Genomic DNA, 16,807 nt, shown 5'->3' with positions numbered 1-16,807 from the left:
TATCAATGCTAGCTATTATTATTAGTAGTATCCTCAATACCATGCTTATTATCAACTTTTCTCTCCCTGACTTCTCATATCCAATTAGCTAAAAATCCTGTTTATTCTACGTCCTCCACATTCATCCCTTCTTTTCTATTCCTACCTCTGTTACCCTCCTCTCATCAGAAACATGAAATATATGGGTACCTGCACTACTGCAGTATATAATTTTGCCACAAGGGATTTACCAAATTATCCTCATTTCTCTCAACAGGAGCATGTCAAAGAACACATGAATTATCCACCTACTATTTCTCTCTCTCCCATTTGACCAGTTCATCATCTTTTATGCTCATACACTTCTGTGATAACATTCTTCACTTCCCTTCTTCATAATTCCCTGCTGGTGATCTCCCGCGAGCCTGCTCATACACTCCCTATGCTTCTCCATTGTACTCTGGAGAGTTTCATTTTCAGTTCTTCAGAAGCTATAATGTTACATGACTCACAATCTTTTTTAACACTGAAAGGATACTAGTATCTTTCCTTTATTTCAGGGAGAAGCTGAGAGTGACTAAAAGAATGAAACAATTTTCCAAAGGCAATCTAGTCCTCTGAAATTGTAAAATACTCCATGACAGCAGGGGTTTGTGTATTAAGTAACTTTGTATTTCCCACAGTGCCTAGAACAGTAAGTACTCTTTACACAGCAGATACTTAATAACTGTTTGCAGAATTTAAACAAATTGAACCAAATTAAGATTAGGTAAAACAGTTTTTTGGGCAGGAAGGGGTTGGAGGAGACCAGACCTGAGATATCACTGGTATACTAAGAACCACCAATGAACATCTGAATTTGTTCTGCAATATAAAGTCTTGAAGAGTTGCTTAGAACACTGATAAGTTCTGTGATCTGCCAGAAATCATACAACTAGTTTGTGCCAGAGACAGAAGTTGAACCCAGGTCTTCCTGAGTCTGAGACCTGCTCTCTATCAAGAAAAAAACATGACTCTCCCAAGATACATATGCCATTAATCTGAAGGCAGTGATCTAAATAAAGGCCTTTCCAGCTCTAGCTCACATCCCTACTTGGTCCATTATCGAAAGTTAGAACCAGATTTCACCACTAATCCAAATCTAAAATGGCAAACAGGGAAGAGGATGCTCCAGGCAACCGTGGAATCTCACTCCATTTTCATCAAACAGATTTATCACAACCCATAATCTAAAATGCAGGAGGGGGGCGGGGAAGGTCAGCCTTAGTGCTAGGCCTGGGTGACTGGTATTGGTTACAATGTTTAATTTTTTCCTCTCCCAATAAGATTGAATATTCTGGAACCAAACTAAGGCAACCACCAAATCTTCCCATATTCCAAATATAAACAGACACCCAAAGTTAAAGGTATAATTAAATCAACGTCAGATCAAATCTGACATGGATGAGAGAAACGAAGTTAAAGTCTCTCTGCCACAAGTTCTGGCAACCTTCAAACATAACAGCTGGGACAGACTCACAGCTGCCTATCAAAACATTGTTGTGCTTGCCATCTTTCTTCAGCCACAAGATTACCCAGGGTCAAATCATTGCTTAATAAATGGTTACAACATTGTATCGGATTTTCTTTTTACAAGGGTCCTGAAAGAGTTCCAGTTCCAAGGCGAAGGCTGTCGAGCCTTCTTCCCCACCCCACCAGATCTACCTCTAATTAATCTAACAAATGAATAAAAGGGAAAAGGGGGCCAGGCCAACAGCATGTAGACAGGAGCATATAGAACTAATAAAGCTTAAAACTGCACTAAGACATTTGGGACACCCTCTATTTCAAGAGTGATGCAACAGGGTTGTGGAAATAGAGACTGGCAGCCTCTCAGAATATATATCAGATGCAGGAAAGCCTGGGGGAGTAGCAGATAATGGATCAGCAAGAAGATTTGGGACTACAGGAATTCAAACGCTAGGGGTGAAAGAAGCAGTCTGGCGGCGCGAAGCCGGGGAGAAGAGCAAGAGCTTAGCTGCTGGAGAGGAAAGACGGATGAGAAGGAACATCAGAATCACACAGACACACAACACCATAAATTTAGAGCAGGAAGACGTCCTCCAGGACGTCTAGTTCAACCACCGCCCCGAGAGACGGGAAGGGGGGCGGAGGGGGCAGGATCACAGCACTAGAATTCAGACCCTCTGCCTCCAGATCTGCCCCCTGTTTTCATGCCCCGAAGGGGAGTGCAGAGGAAGGGAAGGGCAGGGGTGGGAACACAAAGACCCGGCGAGATGGGGTGGGAAACTCCAGCAGCACGAGGCGGGGGGTGGGGGGGTGGGGGTCCCCTGGGAAGACTTTCTAAAGAGAAGCAATGGAAGGAGGGCCTGGGTTCAAATCACGATTCTGTTTTGCACATGTGGGTGAGTCTGGGGCAGGTGACTTCATCTCTGTGGGCCTCAGTTTCCTTCTCTGTAACATGCGGGGGTCGCACTGTAGGTGCCTGGGTCTGCCCTCCACACACACACACACACACACACACACACACACACAGACACACACACACACACACACACACACACACACACACACACACGAGGAGGAAGGGCAGGGGAAGGCGAGGCCGGCCGGACCGGGGGCACCGAGCGCCTACACTGGGGTTCGGGGCGTCAAGGGCAGCGCCCCCGAAGGGACACGGGGAAGGGGCGGCCCGGGCCGGGGCTCTCACCGGGACAGGTGCTTCAGGATCTGCTTCTTGATGATCCCAGCCATGACGGGGCCGGGGCCGGGGCCGGGGCCGGGGCCGGGCAGGAGGGAAGGGCCTGGGTGGCCCCGACCTCAGTCCTGAGGGGAAGCTGGCCTCCGCGCCTCGCCGCTGCCGGGAAGACCGGCCGCCGCCGCCGCTGTCGCCGCCGTCACCGTCGTCGCCATGACCGCTCTCCCAGCCCGGCCGCCTCACCCTCGCTTCCCCGGCGTCTGCGATTCCTCCTCGATCCCACCCACCCGCGCGGCGCCGACCTGCACGGGAGCGAGGCTGGAGCGAGCCCGCGCCCGCCGTCCTGCGGTGCCAGTTCGCGCCCAGAGGCGCCTCCCAGCGGGCGGTGGAGGGCGCGCGCCTGCGGCCAGCAGGAGGGAAGGGGAGGAGGGGAGGGAGAGGAGGGAGGGGAAGAGAGGGGAGAGTAAGGAGGGAGGGGAGGGAAGAGGGGAGGGTAAGGAGGGAGGGGAGGGAAGAGGGGAGGGAGAGAAGGGGAGGGAGGGGAAGAGAGGGGAGAGTAAGGAGGGAGGGGAGGGGAAGGACGGGGAGGGGAGGGGAAAAGAGGGGAGGGGAAGGGACGGGAGGGAGAGGAGGGAAGGGGAGGGTAAGAAAGGAGGGGAGGGAGGGGAGGGGTAGAGAAGAGTAAGAAGGAAAGAGAGGGGAGGGGAGCTGGGGGGGGGGGAGGGAGGAGCCTTCCTGTAGCTTTCAGGCTATACTTGTTTTCTGAAAACCAGCCTAGCTCGTCCCAGAGAGGCTCTCATCACCAGGTATAGATAGGCTGATATCTTCGTGATAAATTACTTTCCAGCCGTGGCAATCTGTGAAACAGAAACAAAACAAAATGCAAAATATCTCAGTTTTTAGCAGGCTCCTTTCTACTTCCAAAGGGGATGTGGCTTTTCTGAAAAAGAGGCAGAAGGGGCTAAGAATCGCATGGAGTTGTCTTTTTTTTTTTAGATCTGTAAACATTACCTTAATGATAGGTATTTTAATTGTGAAATCCTTGTCCAATGACCAGCAAGTACACAAATAACAACAGCTCAGATTTATGTAGAGTGCAGTTTTGCTCTAAGATTTAAGCTTATTAAACCTTAAAAAAATGCACTAAGACTTTAGAGACACCCTGTGCGGTAAGTTTTTCACACAGCCATGTAGGATGTGTGTGTGTGTATGTAATTTCATTGGATGCTGAACTGAATCATATTAATACTATTGCTCAGTCATGTCCAACTCTTTGTGACCCCATTTGGGTTCTCCTTGGCAAAGAAACCCCTGGAGTGGTTTGCCATTTCCTTCAGCTCATTTTACAGATGAGAAAACTGAAGCAAACAGGATTAAGTGACTTGCCCAGGGTCACCTAGCTGTTGCCTGAGGCTAATTTTAAATTTAGGTCTTCCTGACTCCAGGTCTGCGCTCTATCCACTGTGCCATCTGGCTGCCCATATCATTGTTGACAGAGGTAGAAGCTAGAGCTAGCCTCTGGACTCAGGAAGACCTGGACCTGATTCCTCACTCTGATGGACACTGACTGGATGATGCTAAGAGTCACTTAATCTCTCAATGCCCCAATAACTTTCTAAGACTTCAGGTTGTAGAACAGGTGCTGATTTACATTAGTAGAGGGAGCTTCCCCACAAGAGGTTCCTCCTATCATTGAAATCTTAGGTCCAGTTCAAATATAAATAAATTAAAATGTTGGTTTTATCACTTCTCCAAAGACTGATCATCTCACATTTCCAGGGTCACAATGAAAATAAGCAAAAAGACCACTAGGAAGGCAATCACAACTTACTTGCCAACACTGATTGCAGTAGATGAGTCTTGGGGACTATCTTTTGCCTTTCTTTGTATCCCCAGCACCTAGCACAGTGCCTGGCATATAGAGGGCATTTCATAAATGCTTACTGATTGACTCACTGACTGGGGAAGCCTATGGACCTCTCCTCAGAAGAATATTTTAAATGCATAAAATAAAATATATAAAATAGCTAAAATGTATATAATGTTTACTAGATGTAAAGCACTCTGCTGAGCACTTTACAGCTATCTCATTTGATCCTCACAACAACCCTGGGAGATAAGCTCTATTATTATTCTCATTTTACAGATGAAGAAACAGACAAACAAAGGACTTGTCCAGGGATCAATCCAGCTAGTGTCTAAGACTGGGTTTAGAACTCAGGTCTCTTCCTGATTCTAAGCCCAGCACTCTATCCACTGTATCACCTAGGATTGCAAAGAAAATCAAATATATTTAAATACATTATCAAAATATTTAAGAAAAAATAAGCTGATGAACCCTGGTTTAAGAACCCTTTTCTAAAAGGATTAGAATTTAATAATAAAAAAACCCTCCAATTTAAATCAATATATACTTTAATACTCTGAGCTTAAGACAAATGTATACAGGAGGGAGAATATGACTCTGCAGTAAAACATGAAAAACTTTATTTGATACCAGAGTGAGGGAGGGTGGGAAAGGGATGGAGGACTGGATAGGGTAATATTATGGTCATATCATTCTGATAGCTGAGTAGGGGATGGACTGGAGTGGGAAGAGATCTGAGAAAAGGAGGCTTTTAATAGTCCAGGCATGAGATGATAAGGTCCTGTACTAGGGTGGTGTCAGTGTCAGAGAAAAATATGGAGAGTATGATACCCAAGGATAATACCCGGGTGACTGGTAGGATGGTGTTGTCCTCAAAAAACAATAGGGAATTTAGGATGAAGGGAGCATTTGGGGGGGAAGTTTCAGTTCTGGACATGTTGAGTTTAAGATGTCCATGTGACATCCAATAAAGGAGACTCAGATAATAAAGCAGTCATAGAGGCAGGAGGTGAATCATAACTGGGGCTTTTTTTCCCTTTCTTTTTAACCCCAGTGGTTAGCACAGTGACTGACACTTAGGTGCTTAATAAATTCTTATTAATTTGAATTGACCAGGAAAGAATAAGGTTATGAAAACCCAGAGAAAAAACAGTATCTAGGAGGAGAATGAATGCTAGAGAAGACTGAAGAGGATGACATTAAGTGTATGTGTAGAAGACCTATCCTTGGCAAAGAGAAGGACCACATCTTTCTCAAAGCCTGGAGTAGAGGAGAAGAAAATAGGGGTTGATAACAAAGGAGTTGTGAGATGAAGATGTATTCACCACTGACTACATGTAGTTTTTCAAGAAAGTAGGAGGGAAGGGTTTTAATTATGAGGGTGGAGAGAGGATTGTCCTGTAAAGTTTAAGGAGAGAAGAGTTTTAGGACAGCCTCTATGGGGAATAAGACAGAATCAATTAGGAAGGATTAAAAGGAGAGCCCAGTTGAGATTATATAATAAGAATTTGTAGTAGACCCAGTCATCACTATTGTGTGACTTCTTCCATCTCTACTTAAGAGCTGGTTGATTGGTTGTTGTCCTTCCTGTTCAAAGAGGACCAAAATGGCATCACTATGTTGGGGTTAAGATACAGTGTGTCCCACTGTGGCTGATCAGATCCATAGGAGCTCAGAAGACTACCACAGGTCAGGCACAAGTAGTCCTTGTGAACGTTTGAAGTGGAGATATATTTTCTCATGCAAGTGACATCATCTTTAAACCCCTCCCCACCATGGCAAACCCTGAAGCACCTTTGAGATGGCCAGGGAAGACAGGGTTATCTGATTACCTGGAAGTCCAATTACTTTCTCAAGATCATCCAACTTTTGGATAATTATCCAAAATTCTTCATTGTGGAAGCAGACAATGTAGGCTTCAAGCAGATGCAATAGATGCAGAGGTCCCTCTGTGGGACTACTCTGCCATAGTATTGATAGGAAAAAACACCGTGATGTGCAAAACCATTCATTGGTATCTGGAGAACAACCTTGCCCTGGAGAAACTGCTGCCTCATATTTGGAGGAATGTGGGCTTTGTGTTCACCATCAAAGATCTGACTGAGATTAGGGATATGCTTCTGGCCAATAAGGTGCCAGCTACTACCCATGCTGATACCTTCGCCCCATGTGATTTTACTGTGCCAGCCCAGAACACTGGTTTGGGTCCCAAGAAGACTTCCTTCTTCCAGGCTATGGGTATCACCTCAAAGATTTCCAGGGGTGCCCCTGAAATTTTGAGTGTTGTGCAGCTGATTAAGACTGGAGACAAAGTGAGAGCTAGTGAGGCCACCTTGCTGAATATGCTGAACATCTGGTTATCCTTTCGGCTAATCATTCAGTAGGTGTTTGACAATGGCAAAGTTTATAACCCTAAAGTTCTGGACATCACAGAGGACACTTTGCCCTTTGGTTCTTAGAGGGTGTCCGTAATGTTGATAGCATCTGCTCGATCATCAGTGGGTACAAACAGGTCTAGATGGTAGCTGTGGAGATTGTGTACACCTTCCCACTTGCTAAAAAAAGGTGAAGGCCTTCCTGGCTGACCTTTTGGCATTTGCAGTGGCTGCCCCTGCAGCTGGTACTCTAGCCAAGGTGGAAGCCAAGGAAGAGTCGGAGTCTGAAGATGATCTTGGTCTGTTTGATTAGCCCACAGGGAACAACTATTTCAGCCTATTTATTTTTGAAACAAAGAAACAAAAGTGCTCATTTATCTCCGAAAAAAAATTTGTGCATCTCACGTTTCTTCTGAGCTATTGCAATTATGCTTTGCTCACAGAGCACGTGTAGGAGCACGTGAATTGAAGAGACAGATGGAGGGATGAGGTTTGGCAAGGGGTGAACTGTAGTAAGTGATAAGGAACTAGAGATTTGACAGTAGAGGTTAGTATAAAGTCGAACTGGTTAACGAAAGGGTCAAATTTGAGAAGGGGGAAAGGAAGTCAAAGCAAAGGTAATAGTCTAGGAAATAACTAAATATGAGATACAGTGGAGGTCATGGTAAGGAAAAAGAATAGTTTTAGGAAGAGTAAGAAAAAGGAAAAAATAAGATGATAAAAGATGATTATTGATGAGGGCTGGAGAGAAGAATGATAGTGGAACCCCAAGACTGGAGTTCCCTGCTTGGGTCATCTGGAAAAGAATTCACGAACTCAATCATTCCTGAGGTCAAGGTGGTAAAGATTTATTCCTCTCTTCAGTGGGCAAGAGTTCTTAGGGGACCTGAGGTTTGAATGGGGTACAGGTAAAGTTTATATAGTATATTCTATAGTATAACATGTGCCAAGTCTTCGGACTAGGTGATTCAGGGCAGGATTAGGGAGTGGTTGAAGAGTGGTTAGTTCTTAAAGAAACATGCACTTTTAGTATCGACTGTGTAGGTATTTTACCCAGAGTTCATTGGGAAAGAGCCCAAGGGGGGTGGGGGGACTACACAGAGGTGTGGTTTTAGGCCTGAGTCTAAGTCACTAAGTCAGAACTAAGTAAAACCAGGCTGCTCTCACTGATGTCTTGTTAGACAGGATAAATGTAAAGGAGTATACATATGTCTAGGTCTAGGATACAGAGTAGTAAATGTTGTTATGCCCCAGGACACAGCCAGTTCAGCCAGTACACAGTGGGTTCAAACTAATAAATTCTATAGGTGCAGCTGGTTACTATAGCAGGAAGGTTTTAGCTGGGGCAGATTGTTCTTGGGCTGGGGAGAAGCTGCCTGGGATAGTGTTTTGAGGCAAGGGAGAAATGTGATTGTAGAATTGGGGTCCAAGCACAGGAACCCAAGCACCCCATCAATGATCACATAAAGGTCATGGTTCTACAGTACCCTGAGGTGTGGTTTCTTTGTTCTCTGCTGCCATAAACTCTAGCCCATATGAGAGTCAAAGAGTGGGAAATAAACCCTAAGAAAATCTAGAGTCTAGCCCACTAAGTCAAGTTTTGGGGAATACAGTGGACAGGAAAAATCAGGAGGATTCCAGGTACAGCCCAGAATAAGCTACTGACACTTGCTTCCCGATGATCTAAGGAGGAAGTCAAGAGACTTATTAGACTCTTTAGGTTTTATAGGACTCACAGTTCCCACTTAGATATCCTAATGTCTCCCATTTACCAAGGCATCCATAAGTCTGCTTCTTCAGGAGGAGCCCAGAACAAGCTACATCCCTGGAAGATTAAAGAGAGGAACTATTTAGCAGTTTCACCTCTTCTGTCCTTATGTGTTGGGATTGGAAGCTCAATTCCGTGTGGACGGTCTCGGGCAGGTAAAAGTGGGACTTCTAAATCTTAGAGTCTTACGAGGCCCTCCATGAACAGCGGGGGTTCGAGAAGGTCAGACTGAGCTAGCCCGGCTAGCTCGGGTATTTCCGCCTCTCCCCGGGAGATACGTGATGGGTGGAGTCTCCCTGCCCTCGAGGTCGTCCCGGATCTGGGCACACTATAGTTACCTAACAGCACGGTATTGAGATGCAAACTGTGCGGCTGAAGGTTAAGTAGGATTGAGGAAGCCCAAAAAGCTCTCTTAGCACGTGTGGAGCCAAGAGGACAGTAGGCTCCGCTCCTCTTCTCTCCTCTCTCCCCTCCCCCTCTCTCCCCGCTTGTACTTCTATTTCCAATCCCTTAAGCTTAGCCTCCTTAGGAAATCTCCCCCTCTTCCTCCTAAGGAAGATCCTCCTGCACTTGTAACTAGACCCTGAAATAAAGCTCAATCCTTGTTCGACTCTGGAACGTCCTTTCTCTCATATGTGCATCTGGTTTTGGCCAGCCGAAGACCTCTGGAGGTGAGGTAAGAAAGACTCAGGTAGCCCAATACAGGCCTCTAGGCCTGGCACTTATGACCCTGAAAGGACTGTGTTTCAGGAGGTCTCTTTCCACAAAGACCAGCCTGAGTGGAGCTTTGGCAGGTACCACGAGTGTCCAGAATAATCCACTGATAGGTACCTAAAGCTTAAAGTGCTCCAGAGCAGCCAGTCATTTATACTACTTTTGAAAAGCAGTTTCTTGCTTCTTACTGGATCATAGCTGCTACTGAATAGATGACACTGGGTTATACAACTACCCCTTATTCACAGTTGTCTATTTTGGGCAGGGTGATGCAAGATGGACCCTCTAGCAAGTTAGGTAAGACATAGGAGACTTCTAATGGTCCATTCAGAATCATGTTTGCTTGGGTCCCTCTGGTGTTAATGCTCTTCACAAACAGGTAATGATTATGTTAGAAAATTGAATTCTTCATTCTAGACCCTAGAATCCTGCTTCCTCCAATGGCCCAGAGGACTCCCACCTATAAGGACTTAGCTCCTGAAGAATATTATTTTGCCTAGGTAATTGATGACTCCATCCTCTACAAGAGATGGATACTCAAATGGATATTAGTAGTCACTAATCTAGCAACAGGGGATACCCTAGGGAATAGCAGCAAGTCCTTCCAGTCAGCTGAGCTCTAGGCTGCCTGGTTGTCAGGTGAAAGGAATGAGGTCTTGAGGAATGGGGCAGAAAATCTCTATCTACACTAGTTCCTGGGCAGTGGTCATGGGTCTGACCTAGTATTCTGAGGTGTGGAGAGTACAGGATTGGTAATCAAAAGCTTTCATCTTTGAAGTCAAGACCAATGGAAGAATTTTCCTGATGTCTCCAACTGCATAGTTAATTTTTGGGAAACATTAATACCCATCAGAGATATCATATGCTGAACAATCTGGTTGAAGCCTTTACAGAATAGGTTGGTTGAATGAGTCCAATGTGAATTTGGATATTTGAGTGGTGATACCATGCCGTACTGAGCACAGGGCTGTATGATACCTTTCACTAAGGACGAGGCAACTATTCCTAATCCAAGCAGTCCTGAACCTCTCCCAAAGTAGCAAAATTTTGAGGTGGCACTCTCCCACCTCAAAGCAAGAGGGTTGTCCATACTTATGAATAGCTTCATCATTATGCCCCTGACTACCCACATCAGGTGTCCTACCTCCCAGAATTATAGGTCACATGTCTATGATAAATCAACAGAAAGAGGAACGACTCTCTTGTTCAATGGTTTCTTGGATCTAGTCTCCAAGAAGACTTACCTGATAAGAATGGACTATTTTTAGGCATAGTTTTTGTTCACTCTTTTTCTCTTTGCTCCTTTCTTTTTCCCTTGCCAAGACAGAGGCCTTGGCCTCAAGGTCCTTGCCACCCTAAGAGAACTCAGTACACCTTGGAGAAGTAGCTCAGTTCTCCCTCAACATTTAGGACTCTTTTTCTCAAGGACAGTTTGTGAAACTCCATCCCAGAAACAGCTTGGGGGACTAAGGGTAGTAGCATGGGGAAGAGTCTTGCTTTCCAATAGCATGGGGGAGATGAAACTGTTGCTATGCAATTACGGCTGGCATGTATTTACCTGGAATAAAAGGAATCCCTTAGTTGACTTGGTGATAATTCTGAGTCACTGGATAAAGGGAGCGAGTCCTTATTTAGCCACTGTGGAAGAAGGGGACAGTCCCTCCACAGAGGCCTCTAAGGAAGTACATATTTTGTGTCATTTCTCTGATGTGGCTTTCTGGGAGGGAGAAGGTTTAGAGAGGACCAGAGAATGCTGACGAGGTGGCAGCACAAGGAGAGGCTTGGTATCAATTTAGATCTTGGGACAGATTTCATGCAAGAGATTTATGACCTTTTAGTCATTCTACTACAGGTGATGCTATTGAAGAATAAAGTATTGTTGACTGTCAGAAGTGTCCCTGCAGAAGCCCTGATGTTCCAGGAGCTGCTCCTGCTCATCATCACCACTTTACATCAGAAGAAATCTGTGACTGTCCTTATCTGTGCTTCGACTCATGTTCTTGCTGCTGTACTGGTTCATTATTATTATCTTGCGTTAGGAGACCCACTGTGAACTGCAAAGATGTAGCATTATGTGTCATATGGATCGGGCTGGGAGACCTGCAATTTAATCTTTCTGAAGGGAGGGGAGGAAAGGCAAAGCTAGTTTTGTTTCTGTTCTCCCTTTTCCCCTTTGTACTTCCCAGGCTAGGAGGCTTGTCTAGTCAAAAAAAAATTGAGACTTGATCCTTCTGGGGAGGGAAGGAGAGAGGAAGGTTTAAGATTATTGGCTTTGGTTCTGCACATTTTTTTAAATTTTTCTTTGTTTTTGTTTTCTCCTTTCCCCTTCCCTGCCATTGTACTGCCCATGCCAGGAGGACTGTCCATTAAAAGTCTTTTAAGACTTTTAGGGTGTCCATTAAAAGCCCTTTAAGGGTGGAAGGTCCTCTAAAAGATTTTTAGGACCTTGCCACCAAGGGATGATATGAGAAGACAAAGATGTCCCTGCAAATGATTTTAGCTTCCCAGAAGCAGCACCCTCAGACTCTCCATGTGTCCCTATTACACCTAGATAAAGGAATTTCAGAGTTTCTTAATCATGAAAGTAGAACTCTTCTGGGGCTGTAGAGAGATGAAGTTTATCCCTATTCTTTTGTGTAGTTGAGATGGAGGGGGGGAATAGATTGAATAGTTGAAAGAAGTTGCATGGTTTAAGAAACTGGGAGGTTAGGGTGTTGAGGGAATATGAACATATAAGGTGAAGTCCCTTAGTATAAAGGCAGGAGGTGGGGTAAAAATAAATATGAATATTGAGGAAAACTGTGAACCTGGTGCTGAAGTCCTTTGTGAAAGAAGAAAGACTGACCTGTGTGTGTGTGGGGGGGCTATAGATAATAGACACTAGGATCTGGATTGGATCACACCTTTGGACAGAATGAGCCTCAAAGGAGAAGTTGGAACTCAACTTTAAGTTTTAAAAATGAATGTTAAAAATTGTTTTTACGTGTAACTGGGAAATATGACATACATGCAATGGAGTATAGAAATCTATCTTGCCCTACAAGAAAATAGAGGGGAAGGGAATGAGATAAGGGAAAGCAGATTGTGGGAAGGGGTAATCAGAATGCACAGTGTCATGGAGTGGGTAAAGGGGAGAGATGGGAAGAAAAATTGGAAATCAAAATCTTGTGGAAATGAATGTTGAAAACTAAAAATTAATTAATTAAAAAAAGAATGAGCACAGAGGAGGAGGAGTTGCTGAGTGATGGCAGCAGCAGAAGAGTATAGAAATGGAAATGTTTTTTTTTAATTAAAAATTTATATTTTAAAATACTATATAAAATGAGCATTTCCACATACCAAATAGACAAGAAAAAGAATGCATATGAACCTGCAAATTTCTATTATGTATTGCTTGCCTTTCTTTTAAGGTATATGACAAATTAAACATGTAACTTTCAAAGCTGTCCTGCTTTTCTGTTCTTCCTGCCCTTCCTTCTATTCTCTTCTTTGCATTTTAAAGAAACAATGATTCTCTTTTTGGGTTTTTTTTTAAGCAACTCTATCATTAACCCCCTGCTTTTTTCACCATCACCCCTCGTGGAAGAAAAGAAAAACAAAACACTTGTAACAAATATACATAGTTTCACAAAATAAAGTCCTCCATTGGTCCAAAAATTGATTGTCTTAGTATGTGTCCTGAATCCATCACTTGTCAGAAAGTAGGTAGCATGCTTTATTATCATCCCTCTAGGAACATGGATGGTCATTGCCTTGATCACAACTCTTCACTCTCTCAAAATTGTTTGTCCTCAAACGTTATTATATAAATTTTCCTCTTCATTCTGTTCACTTCATTCTGCAACAGTTCATACAAGTTTTCTTGAGTTTCTTTGAAATTATCTCTCTTGTCATTTGCTACACTGGGCCCAGAATTAAAAAGGAAAAAGAGCAAAAGCAATTGTGCAGTACTTTTAATGGCCCCAAGCTTTTCTCTGAAACAAAAACCCATCTCTATGACACTAGTATTCTTCCAGTGATATTAGATGGATGCAAATTATGAAATGTCATAATCGACATTTTAAGCCAATCAAAGAATTGGAACATCAATAGGCTGCTGCCTATCATCCACAAATAATTATGTACAAAAATTGGTATAGGAGATACTATCAAAGAGTTCTAGGACCAGGGGAAAAAAGAGGTGGGCTACTCATGTAACAATTAACACATTTATTAAGGTTTTATCTATGTATGAGACAAACGATGCTAAGCACTGGATACAAAGCAATAATGAACAGTCTGTATCTTCAAGGAACTATATTAGCACCCACTTAACATCAAGAGATCTAGCAGATGTCCTCTATACATTATGTGGATCTTCCATTGGAGATTTATTTTTTCTTAAATTTTTTATTTTTCTGTACTTGACCAACATTAATATCAGTTGTTCCTCTCAACCTTCAAAATTCTGCCGCCTCCCCCAAGCCCCCCACACATATTAAATAAGTATATTTAAGCAAAAGAAATACACACATTGGCCATGTCTAAAAATGTCTAATTTCCCATCTTGTATCTATCACCTCTCTGTCAGGAGGTGAACAAATAGCTTCATCAAGCAATCCTCTGAGATTGTGATTGGTTATTGCCATCAATCAGTGTCAGAATTATTATTTATAATATTCTAGTTACCATTTAAACTATTCTCATTTCATTCTGCATCAGTTTATACAAATGTCAGATTTCTTGATCCTTTTTCTCTCTCATTCTTATGGTATAATAATATTCCATTATATGAATATATCATAATTTGTTCAGCTATTTCCCAATTGATGGGAACCCCATTTGTTTCCTGTTCTTTATAGCGATAAAAGTAAGGCTACACTTTTGTACACATGGGTTCTTTCCCTTTGTGTTTGACCTCTTTGTCTTTTAAACCTAGAAGTCGTAACCACAAGTCAAATCACAGTTTAATGATTTTGATTTTAGTTCCAGATTGCTTTCCAGAATGGCTAGGTTTAGATTTACAGGTACCTGTCCTCCCCCTGTGAGAGATTTAGAGCAAGACACAGGCAGAGCTGCACAGGATGAGAATGCATAAATGGGTTTCAGTCTGTCCCACTGGAGAGAGTTTCCACATCAATATGATTACAAGTCAATCTGTCCAATTTCAAGCATTTAATAAGCATGTATTACTTACCAGGGATATAAGTAAACAGAAATAAAAAGAATAAAATAATCCATACAACGGGTTTAAATTCTAATTGAAGTCTTAAAGTTAATTGAATGCAGAATATGTGTTCAACCTATAACTCAAGAATTTGGGGAAAAGGAGAGAAGAATATAAAGCTTTGGAGTAGGATATCTAGGTAGTAGAGTGGATAGAATGCCAACGTTCCTGAGTTCAAAGCTGGCCTCAGATACTTACTAGGTGTGTAGCCCTGAGCAAGTCACTTAACCTGTTTGCCCCAGTTTCCTCATCTGTAAAATGAACTGAAAAAGGAAATGGCAAACCACTCCAGTATCTTTGCAAGAAAACTCCTCTTTGTCAAGAAAATCTTAATATTTATTTTCCTATGATCAGGAAAGAACAAACATAAAAGAAAAAGAAGCAACAGATACTCTGGACACATTGCAATTAACTGGGAGACAGTTGAGAATATGGTGTAGACGTGTTGGATAACTGTTAAATTTTCAATGTGAACATTTACACCTGGGAAATCAATTTGTATCAAATAATTTGGGGCTTGATTTATTGTTTTGTTGATTGTCTAGACTTGAAAGAGTGATGGAGAAAATGTTAATAATGCAGATTAAACTTTAAAATATTGGTAGAACACTACTGGTAGAATTATCAACTCGTCTAGCCATTCTGGAAAGCAATTTGGAACTATAACCAAAATCACATATGTTTTCTAGAGGGCTAATTGTTAAATATTTGCCAGCGCACCTGTGGAGATAGGTCTATCCTCCCAGCCCCCCACCCTCACCTGGCAGCTCACTCTTAGAAAGAGGGAAAAACAGGAAAAATGCTCTACTAAAAGAACTACTCATTTTGTATGCATACTTAGTTATGTCTCAGCAACTCAAGAGTCATCTGTCTTTCTAGCTGCTTAGCCAACTAAAAGATTCATCACTACCACCCAGTATCAGCTCCTCAGTCACCCATGGCTAGAAGTAGGCTCACCAAACCTACATGCATGGTTGGATTGGAAGTAAGCAGAGAATATCTGTACATGCCTTCCAGGCTGTACTATGACACATCTCCATGGAATTTTTTTCTACCATGTACCCATTCAGTTTCCTTCCCCGTTTACCCAGTTTTTTCAGCTTCCTTTTATTTGTCTTTCTCCATTAGCATGTCAGTTCCTTGAGAGCAGACTCTCTCTCTCTCTCTCTCTCTCTCTCTCTCTCTCTCTCTCTCTCCCTCTCCTTGTACCCCTCTCCCACTCTTCCCTACCCCTTCCTTCCCTCCCTCCTCCCCCTCCTATTTATTCTCAGAGTTTAGCACAGCTCCTGGCACATAGTAAGTGCCAGTAATCATTGATAAATGTTTGTTGATTCTTGTTGACATGCTCTCCAGGACTGTAATCCAGAAAGTGAGGAAGACATTTGTGAGAAAAGATACAGAGATGTGAAAGTTCCTGTTTTATGCTTCATTTGTTATTGATAATCAGAGGGTCCTTGAACAAAGTTTTCTGTGTGATGATGTTACACTATGTTATGCTATGCTATGCTATATTATATCTATTAAGGAATCTAGTATGATCTTAAAATATGCACGGAAAAATGCTTATTTGAGGAGAGATTTTAAGGCTATATTTTGCATTAATGAGTCTTTTTTATTTGGGTAGGGGGACAGTAATCAACAAGCATTGAACATGCTGGGATCCTATTATGATGACACCTTTTAGCTGTGTGTATGTGATAAGGCAGCTAGGTAAGATAGAGTACTGGATCTGGAGTCAATAAGTTTCATCTTCCTGAGTTCAAATATGGCCTCAGACACTTACTAGCTATGTGACCTTGGTGTAAGAGATGAATTGAACTTATGTTTCCACAGAAAATATGTAATATCTGTAATACCAGTGATAATCATTTAATATCATTTTTGGACCTTAATAAGGGCCAGAGCCTAAACTAATCAAGCAGAAGAGCCTGAACCTAACAGCTTCTTTGTTCTCTGAGTAAACTCAGAGAATACCTCTTCCTATGTCTATAAGGCCAGAAGGGGCTGACTTAAGAGTATTTTTTATGAAACCCTTAACCCAAGACAATATCTTGAGTAACAGGACATTTTCTTAATATTTTATGGATACATACTATGTTATAGCATGTTAATGGTAAAGAAAACACAGATATTCTGTGTTGTAATTTCAATTGACATTTTGTCAACTCTCTTATCTTATTGTATTTACCACCTATTCAAT

At 42.7% G+C, this 16,807-nt stretch overlaps 1 protein-coding gene and 1 pseudogene across 1 annotated transcript in view; one reads left to right on the top strand and one right to left on the bottom strand.

The window, feature by feature from the left end:
- The window catches only part of BLTP3A (bridge-like lipid transfer protein family member 3A), a 76,145-nt gene extending 73,175 nt beyond the window's left edge, over positions 1–2,970 (bottom strand). The window contains exon 1 of the mRNA XM_072641815.1: positions 2,690–2,970. Within this exon, the coding sequence (XP_072497916.1) occupies positions 2,690–2,733 (44 nt within the window). The 5' untranslated portion in view covers positions 2,734–2,970. The remainder of the gene's footprint in view (positions 1–2,689) is intronic.
- Positions 2,971–6,105: 3,135 nt separating this feature from the next.
- On the top strand, positions 6,106–7,248 carry LOC140523625 (large ribosomal subunit protein uL10-like; annotated as a pseudogene).
- The last annotated feature ends 9,559 nt before the right edge of the window (positions 7,249–16,807 follow it).

Source organism: Notamacropus eugenii, chromosome 2, assembly GCF_028372415.1.
Source record: "Notamacropus eugenii isolate mMacEug1 chromosome 2, mMacEug1.pri_v2, whole genome shotgun sequence".
NCBI lineage: Eukaryota > Metazoa > Chordata > Mammalia > Diprotodontia > Macropodidae > Notamacropus > Notamacropus eugenii.
Note: the sequence above shows the minus strand (reverse complement) of the source record. Positions and strands in the feature narration are given on the sequence as shown.